The 9,109-nt window shown below is 37.9% G+C and overlaps 1 protein-coding gene and 1 long non-coding RNA gene across 5 annotated transcripts; both read left to right on the top strand.

Annotated features, from left to right (window-relative positions):
- Nucleotides 1-443: 443 nt before the first annotated feature.
- Nucleotides 444-7,299, top strand: LOC106319361 (CST complex subunit CTC1). 4 transcript variants are annotated; one of them, XM_013757662.1, is made up of 17 exons: nucleotides 444-1,581; nucleotides 1,703-1,821; nucleotides 1,896-1,970; nucleotides 2,069-2,144; nucleotides 2,239-2,301; nucleotides 2,413-2,490; nucleotides 2,594-2,779; nucleotides 2,981-3,082; nucleotides 3,160-3,432; nucleotides 3,572-3,925; nucleotides 4,034-4,558; nucleotides 4,630-4,721; nucleotides 4,811-4,988; nucleotides 5,096-5,198; nucleotides 5,651-5,970; nucleotides 6,076-6,232; nucleotides 6,773-7,299. In XM_013757662.1, exons 1-17 carry the CDS (start codon nucleotides 574-576, stop codon nucleotides 6,799-6,801), a joined length of 3,738 nt encoding a protein of 1,245 aa, XP_013613116.1. In that variant the 5' UTR covers nucleotides 444-573; the 3' UTR covers nucleotides 6,802-7,299. The 4 variants fall into 4 exon arrangements, 2 of the variants coding, with proteins under 2 accessions (XP_013613116.1, XP_013613117.1); XR_001265468.1 differs by lacking the exon at nucleotides 6,773-7,299 and having other exon boundaries at nucleotides 5,096-5,194; nucleotides 6,076-6,193; XM_013757663.1 differs by lacking the exon at nucleotides 6,773-7,299 and having other exon boundaries at nucleotides 6,076-6,386.
- Nucleotides 7,300-7,656: 357 nt separating this feature from the next.
- Nucleotides 7,657-8,527, top strand: LOC106319360. The gene is made up of 2 exons (XR_001265467.1): nucleotides 7,657-8,138; nucleotides 8,253-8,527. It is a non-coding gene; the product is annotated as an uncharacterized LOC106319360 (long non-coding RNA).
- The last annotated feature ends 582 nt before the right edge of the window (nucleotides 8,528-9,109 follow it).

The following is a 9,109-nucleotide window of genomic DNA, read 5'->3' as shown; positions in this document are numbered from 1 at the left end:
ACTTTTCTGTTATCATTATCAAATGAGAGTTGTGTGACTATATACAGTTGTCATAACAACCTAACCAAAACAAACCATGTATCTATTTACGATCACTAAACCGTATTTACATAACCAACATCAATATATCAATAGATTTTGGTTTAGTTTCATAGTCTGCTTGTTTATATTATTTCTTTTTTATCATGCGGTCTAATTAGGGTCAAGAGATGGTTCATCTCAGATCATGGGATGAAATCGTTTTGGTGTGGTGAAAATATAGCAGCGACATCTAGACCGAGTAGCATGGATCCTTTTTAAGTGTTATTAGGTGATCTTTTGATCTCAGGGGTTGGTCGTATATTGGATTTAAATCTTTTGAGGTTGTAATTTTGTATGCGGAGGGCACTTTATACCAAAACCCAGACCGAATATACACCGAATAAAAACGCTATAAAGTTTGATCTTCTCAAATCTCAAACCGGGTCACCATCCTCGGGTTCCCGCTCTGTTTCCACACAGAGTCCACAATCTACAGAGTCCATCCCTTGAACTCGTTGTAGCTGCGAGTCTAATCGGAAGAGCTCCTGATAAATGGAGAACGCCACGCTCATCACAATTTCAGACCTAGTCGACGAAGGCCGTCCCATCACGGGTGCATCGTCCCTATTCAATTCATCGTCTCCTCACAGTAGAAACCCTCAATCACGTCTCGGTACCGTCGATTCGAAGTCAAGCCGTAAATTTCTCGCACCGTTAAACTACCCGGCGGTTATCGTCGGGACGCTAGCTCTTCCTTCCGAAACCCTAAAATGTCCGAATCGCTACTGCTTTCGATTTACAGACGGCGTCTTGACGATCTGCTGCGATATCATCGGTTTCGAAATTCGTGCGATTGGGAGTACGATACGTGTTCTTTCTTGGAATTTCATTCCTACGAATCATCACGGTGGGGTTTTGGAGATTATCAAGTGGAGATTCGTGGAGGATTCTGTTGAGTTGCTTTCTCGGTGTTCGTTTCCATTGGTTCCTCCTCCTCGGATCTCAGTAGAGAATGGTGGTGGTAAGTCACGGTATAGCGTCCGTGGTGTGTTGGAGTCTGTTAGCCCTGTGTCTCTTGTTCCTTTGGGTTCTGATGATTCCGTGAAGGGGTTTTTGGTAAAGGTAATGGCTTGTGAGTGTAAAGAATGTAGACGGAAGGATGTGTTGGATTCGATTCACTGTAGTCACTGTTTTGAGAAGTCAGTCTTCGTTTACTTCTGTGGTTCAGTTGCTGCGAGTTGGCACCCTGCTATTGTGAAGCTAGTTGGAAGAAACATTGCTCTATCGGGGATGAAGAAGAAGTTGGTATATATAAGCAAATGTGATTCTCTGTTGGTGTTTGTGACGACTGACAACTCTGTTCTTCATTCACCTTGGATTTCTAAGAAAGATGAATCTTTGAAAAGTGTTGTTGATGGGCGAGGTAACTGCGGTTCCTACCTTGGATTTGTCAACCGCTTGTACATGAAAGGGAAGCTTGTTGAGCTGGATGAAGATGTCTGGCTTTTATTGACCGATCAGATACATAACAGATCACACAGTATCCGGACTGGTTCCCTTGTAAGATTTCCTTCTTGCTCTCAGTTTAGTGTGTGGTTCTTATTGTTTGACTGTAAGCATCTGAGAAGTTAGTTTATCTGTTCTGTTCGAGATCTTTGATTGTTTTACTTGCTTAGTGCAGATTTTTGTCAGAAATGTTCATTTTGTGAATACCATATTTTCTTGGGGAAAAGTGCTTATACTTGGGGCATGTTTTAAGACCAGCATCACAGTTGAGAAATTTTCACCTTTTGAAACAAGGTATGGTTTCGTTATAAATCACTGAATCATGGATGCTTTCTCATGTCTGGAGATTTATTCAGCTGGTCCTTCAGTTGTCTTGTAGATTCATGTTTGCAGACATCTCTGAGTCGTTTCGTTGAGTCTTTGTCCTTTCCTGCAAGATTTTGGTATTTTTTTTTTTCTCTGGTGGTTAGAGCAATATTTAAGCGATTTCATTCTAGTTTATGACTCATGACTGATATAGCTGCAAAACGATACTTCACAGGACACTACTTGTTAGTTCGTGCTTCCAGAACTTTGGCGGAATGGCATCAGACAAGGAAAGTTTGAGATCATGCCAGGTAACTAACAGAAAACAGGTTTGATTCTGTGTTTTTATTGTGGCCTTTCTCCCTATTATCTATGGCCTTTCTCATTTTTATGAGGTGTTATCAGGAGGATGAACTGACAAAGATGTATGCAGAGTCACGAATACCACCATCCATGTTTCAACCTAGGGTAAATTGGTATATTGAAAATTTGACAATATATATAGCTTTTTATGCTCTTCTTAGGGTAATAATCATATGCTCATCAGTTTGATTACATGCAAGACTTTGAAATTTTCAGTCCGGGCTTTTTACTGAATTCTGCATGCATGAATCTTGCGGATGCAATAGTGAAGCCCGTGATTGCAATCCAAAACTGGTAAGACTACTCATTTGTAGACCATGGTTAGACTGGAACAGGTTTAGTTGCATGATTATTTTCAGATCTTATAATATTAGTTCCACCCTTTTTCGACAAACAGGTCATGCCTATCTCAAGTTTTGTCCACCATTACAAGGTCTTGCTGGATGAATTGCTCTCTCGGATTAAGAAAGATGACACCCAGTTTATTGCTAGTCATTGCTTAATTCAGAAAAGATACTGTCATACAAATGTGAAGATTCTAAAAAGTGAAGATATTGGTGTTATCTTGCTTGGAAGATTGAAGGTATACTACTCGACACTCGTAATATGCATATATTGTGCCATCCGTTAACTCGTTTGAAAGGTTGTTTTTAATCTATTGAGATGTCGATTTCAACTTGTCACCTTGATATGGTGAATATCTTTACATAGTATCTACATAACAAGGTTTCTGTTTTCCTCTATTTGTACACTTGTTTAGCTTTGACATTACTCCTTTATATAGGTTTCAGCTTCTGGAATACTACAGTTGCAAGACAGAACTAGCAGCATTAATGTTCTGATGCCAGACTTTCTAAGTGATAGAAATTCGTGCAGGATATATGAGGTTAATTATATACTCCAAACTGCATTTGAAAATACCGAACTCGTAATATTCAATTTCTTATCTTTTTCTAATTATAGGTTTCTGATTACAATCTCATTATGGAAATACCTGAATCAATGCGCCACATCCCGTTTCTTCAAAAGCCACTTCACTGTAAAATTTTGCTTGATCCCACTTCAATGGATAGCGACAACGCCTTGACAGTGCCATTTTCTCTATCGTTTGGTGCTGCAAACTGTAAAACTGCTCTCGTGGATCAGTCTATTGACTGGAGGCATGATCTCAATGAGTTCAAAGGGGGCAGGTTTCACGTATTTAGGGTGACACATAAATTTCCAATTCTCAAAAAGGTATGCGCTTATATCTCAAAAAGCGATCTCCATATTGTCACTATTGTTTATTTGTTTGGTTCGACAAAGAGAAGCTGTTGGTTATGCTACTAATTTTAAATAAAGACCTTAACCTTTATAATTATTGAACTTGCACCAGGGTCTTCCAGGAATTCCTGACTGCACCAGTGTTTTCATCGAAGCTGTAATCATTCCATGGGAACTCGTTTGCACTGTGACCGAAGAAGACGCAGCTGCTCCCCAATTTGATGAAAGCAAGACCTCCCAAGAAGAACATCCACGTAAGAGATGTAAAACTAATAAATCATTAGGGAGTGAAAGAGTATTGTCTGTACCGCATGAAATTTCCTGCGACATGACCGTTCGATGTGCAAGCAGTCACTGGTCGGCCGTAGCAGCAACTCTGTCTAATTTAAAGGAAAAGAAAAGTGGTAACATGCGAAGTGTTAAGCGTGTGCTGTTAGAATTCATACCTGAATGCAAAAACTATAATGTAAGTATTGCTTTGTTTTTAACAATAACATTGATCCTCGTAAAACATGCATGCTGCACAAATAACTGATTATTTAAATTAAATGATGCTTTCGCATTGTTACGGCAGGGGTTGCAGATTGGTGGTTTCTATTTGATGAAGCATGACATTGACGATTCTTTTTGTTTTGGACGGTCCAGCATATCTAACAATGATAAAATCAATATCAGACCCGAATCACGTTTATGGAGTCTGGAATTTTCTTTTGATGAAGTTTCAACCCATAATGGATCTATGGATGTATATCCTCTGGTGTCTTCTCAACCATCTCCTGCGGTGGGACAACGAGATGTTTCTTGTCCACAACGTTTTTCAGATGTTTCGCTTCTTCTCCCTTATGATGCAAAAGCTCTCTTCTCAGTATATCTTAAGGACTTGGACGAACTGAACAAGCCAGTCGCAGTTGAAAAGGATGGAGATAATACTCAGGGAGAGATTATCATGCATGCAGAGCCGTCTCAACCACCTATTTCCAACAGCTTGTTTCCTGAGGGAAACCTAGCGACTTTCACGGGTGATGTAGTGGCAGTTGAGGCTGTTGACTCGAGTGTCATCAGCAGCTATTGCATTCATGTTCGAGTCGATTATCAAATTGTGAGTGCATATCATACTCTTTTCTCTGTGCTGTCTGCATTCTTGAAGCTCTCCTTTATGATGTGTTTCAGGTGAAGATTTTTGGTCCACTTAGAAGGCACTCATACCTCACTGGATTTGGCCCTGGGGTGAATGCAACATTCTACCGGATTCTTGGAACTAGGTATTATACATAAATAACAGCCTTTGATAAATTGGCTTTTCTATAAGCAACGAACTCATTTTTAGTCTCTTGCATTATTGTTTCTGTAGAGAGGAAAGCAGGTTTCTCTTGTCATCAGCATCTTTTGTCAAAATAAACTCACGAAAGGCATTGAATGGTCCAGCTTTAGACAAACCGACTCATCAAACTGCTATTGGTCTACCTAAAATAAGACCTCAAGAATCCTCAGGACACAAGGATAATCGGCAAATTAACTTTGTCTGCAAGGTAATCTTGTGGTGGATTAGCAAAGTTACTTTCTAGTTTCATTCATGTGTATTGTCTTAAAGGCCTTCTTGCTTGTATTCTTCTTTATATATTATTTGATGCAACAGGTTCTTTCAGTTCATCTTCTGGTTCTCCAAGTGGAATCTGATGATCCTTCAGAAAACAAATGTGGGGAAAATATAGATATACCGCTTGCAGGATTTGTGGTAGGTAAGTCAAACTTGCTATTGCCAGAGAGAACATTGAGCGTAATTTACTGGAACATTAGCGTTTTGTTTTCATTTACATTCTTAAATCATCATCTTATTAAATTATCCTACTTATATGACTGATCATTGAAACAACTGATATTTCTTAGAATTTCTCTTATTCAGTCTTTAACATGTAGGGCATACTTACGTTCAGTATGTGTATAACATTTTTCTACGAGCTTCTCAGTAAGCACTATGTATGTGTGTAATACTGAAGGGCAGAAACACAAAGTTGTGTACGAGACTATACATTTATGCTTGCATCATCTTCTGTCTTACTGAAAGGATACTTTAGATTCATTTTACGCTCCTGAATAGCCGGTTTGAAACTTGAGAACGTGTCAATTGATAAATTGGTTAATAATACCCATTGTTTCTCCTTTTTCACGAGTTTCACTCTTCCTTATTTAGATGACGGATCATCAACTTATCTATGCTGGACGAGTGGGGAAAGAGCATTTACATTTCTTAGGGTGCACGAAGAATTGCCTGAAGACGCCATTGATGTGGACCAGTGGATCAGAAGCGACAGCAGCCGGAGCACAACAGCTTACCATCTTGAGAAAATAGTTTGGGTTCACAAGAGAATAGTGATTAAGGTCAATGGATCACAAAATGATGCACTCTTTCAAAACCTCACCATTGATGTTGCTTCACAACAACTTCTCGCCGAGTCGGAGGATAATTTCCTCAAGTGGTTGATACTAAATGCCACTAGCGGCCCCATGTGGGTACGTTCGAGCTCCTTGATTTGATTGTGTTTTCATGGTCGAAGTTTCTCTCAGGTCGGAGATTGTTTATTTCCTCTCATATCTTCATTTTTCTGGTTAACGCAGGATGTTACGGCGAGCTCAATGGACATGAAAATGATTCAGCATGTGGAGAGAGAACAGTGTGTGGAGATGGAAGCTTCAGGGCTTACACGTCGGAACGTTTGGGGCAATGAAATATGTCAAGTCGATACGTTGGTCCGAGCTTGGAGCTTACTCCAAGGTTTGCTAATTACGTGATCGTCAGTTTTTCAGAACAATGAATCAGCCCGAAATTAATTCTTTTAGTTTAGTTTTTATGGTTTAATTCATTTTATTTTTTTTCATTTATATACTAATGTAAATGAAAAGTAAAAACAATGAAGATGGTTGCAAGAAGATTTAGGTGATTGTTTTTTAAAAAAAATTAGACCTCAGTTTTTGGTTGTGCCAAAAAAAAAAGATTTTAGTTTCTGATTTTTATTTTTTACTTTTAATTTTTTTTGATCTGAGAAAATTACTTAGATTAAATGAAATTCTTCTTTTTAAGTTTTTGTCACAAAAATAGTTTTCAATGAGAAAAATGACTAAAATAAGTTTTATTAAATGATAAAAATACATTTTTACTCTAGGATTAACTAATTTAGAATTAGGGTTTAGAGTTGGGTGAGGTTTTAGGGATAAGATTTCAAATTTTAAAAAATTAAAAAAAAAAAAATTGTAAATCTTTAGCTTCTCGAAAACAAAGGTTCCAAATAATTTTTTTTGTTTTTTTGTTGCAAAGAAGCGACAGTGATGGCGATAGCTCTTTAGGGTTTTCATGCTCTTTTGAAGATGGGATCCGGGTTCTCAAGGGATAAAACGAAATCGATCAGATCTCTACTATAATGAAACGATCGGGAGGATTCTGGGACGAAATGGAGTTCTAGCAACTAGGGTTATTTTGGTTTTGCGAAGGATTTTGTGGGTCGGAGCAAATATTGGGAGTGCATGGAGCGTATTATCATTAGGATCTTCGAAATGGATGCGGAATCAAGAGGATCAATCAAAAGATTATCAAGGTATGATCTTCGTTATCATCAAAACGATATCTTTTTCATTTGACAAGGAGATTATGGATAAGCTCAAGACAGAAGATAAGATAGAAAGGAGATGGGTGATCGTTGGTTTGGCTGTTTTAATTAATTCAACAAGCTCTCTGAGCATGTTTGGTTCTGGCTTTATGTATTATTTGTTTCTGGTTGTGGTTTCAATATGGGTTGGTGATCCATACAAGGTTATGGATTGGAATAAGAATGGAATTTTTGGTTATGTTTTCTTGTCTCTAGTCTTGACAACTCATTATGGTCATTGGTACATCTTATTTCGTATAGGCTTATATTGGTGTTTGGTCATATGTTGGAGACAAATTGGGAGGACTGGAAATAGGTGGGATAACTGGAGTTCTCTGAGATGCTGGATCAATTTTCCTGTCCTATTTACAGCACTGCAAACTCTTAACTTGGTCCCATCAAACCAGTTATAGAGAAGGGATACATATATGGAAAAGACTACGAGGTGTCTTTTAAAGGGGATCAACATCAACATATACCAAACACATGGTTGAACAATTATCATACACCCCGCGCGTATCGTGGGCACACCACTAGATACATTTGTAGCTTTTTTGGATAAAGGAAACAGATTCAGTGATGGAAAAAGAGTTAACAGAATGATTGGCTCTGAACTTGGGCTAGTAAATGGGTACAAGTGTATTGTTATTGGTTATAAGTGGACAGATTTGGGTCGCTTTATTGCTCCACTCCTTGTTTATTGGTGACACATTATAGGAGCTGATCATGGGCTTGAATCACTACGATGTGATGACCTGCAGCTATTTGTATTTGATTCAATTTTTTTAATGGTGGGGTTTGATATGGTTCCGCGGGTCAGTATGATAAAATATAGGTTCTGTTTTCCTTCCTAGAAAACAGTACTCTTATGGCTATGCAATGGTTTAATCATAATTCATGCAATCGTTATGGGTTTAATGGTTGATGGTATGAGGGAGCGGGCAGGTTTTGAGGTTTGGTGGTTATGGCTCTCTACAAAGAGGGGTCGCGGAAAGAGCTTTATGGTGTTACGAGAACGTACAAGATGGAGTGGTAAAGGTAGTATCTGATATGAAATATGGGGTTGATTTTATCGATACTCAGATTCTATCAGTCTATAAAAGTGTCCATATAATATGTCTCGCTTATATTATTATTTTGTGGAATGTACAGATAATTACGACACACTTTGGCACTGCAGTCGTCGGCTCCGACATCAAGTCTTCTATTGTCGAGTGGAGTTTTAAGTTGTTGACACTAAGAGCGATATTTGGCAAAGGGTCACTTTTGGAAAACGTTTTCATTGATATGGTTAACTGCTGATTTAATGAAATTGGAGGAAAGTATATTCACACTGGTGGGACTGGATTCTTGGTTATCATTAAGCCCAAGTATAAAAAATAAATTTTGTATGGTATTATATAGTGAATGGGCTCGTTTATTTTTAATAGTAACAGGTTTTCTCTTTGGTCTCCTATGGGGGTTTTGGAGTTTAATGTTAAACAAAAGGATGGTCATTTGGGCCTCGACTCGAGTATGGGGATTGTTTGGAAAAATTTGGTATAATGATTATCATAAGGATATTGAACTAAGATGGCGTCCGTTTGTTATATATTTGTTTGATGAGTATTCGAATATAGTTGTATTATGGTGGCTATGGAATCTGGAGGTTAAAACATTATCGGGTATCTTTAAACCTTTACTTTCTGGCTTGAAAGAGCAATATAAATATTGTTATATATGAAAACTAGGGCCGGGTCCGCTCTACGGGCGGGATGATAATTTGAAAATAATGTAAGCCAGATTTTGATCCGCGTTTTGCAAGCGCTGAATATTTTATGATGACAAATTCTACATCTTAATAAATATTTTATTAATTTTTAAGAATTTTTGTATTTAAAATATTTTGCATTTAAATCAGTGCTTTTAAATTTGATCTGAACCCACGGTCAAACCGATTAATCCGGTGGTTCGATAATTCAATTTAGGTTTTTAAAAATATCCATATTTAAAAAATCACGAAAACCCGA

Source organism: Brassica oleracea, chromosome C9 (genome assembly GCF_000695525.1).
Source record: "Brassica oleracea var. oleracea cultivar TO1000 chromosome C9, BOL, whole genome shotgun sequence".
Lineage (NCBI taxonomy): Eukaryota > Viridiplantae > Streptophyta > Magnoliopsida > Brassicales > Brassicaceae > Brassica > Brassica oleracea.
This window is presented reverse-complemented; position numbering and strand designations above follow the sequence as displayed.

Bases quoted from the DNA above. Each gene is read 5' to 3' on its own strand.
- LOC106319361 (XM_013757662.1), top strand. From the start codon at position 574: ATGGAGAACGCCACGCTCATCACAATTTCAGACCTAGTCGACGAAGGC. The intron at 2,491-2,593 runs GTAAGACTACTC...TTCGACAAACAG, and splicing joins GTGATTGCAATCCAAAACTG to GTCATGCCTATCTCAAGTTT. The intron at 3,433-3,571 runs GTATGCGCTTAT...AACTTGCACCAG, and splicing joins AATTTCCAATTCTCAAAAAG to GGTCTTCCAGGAATTCCTGA.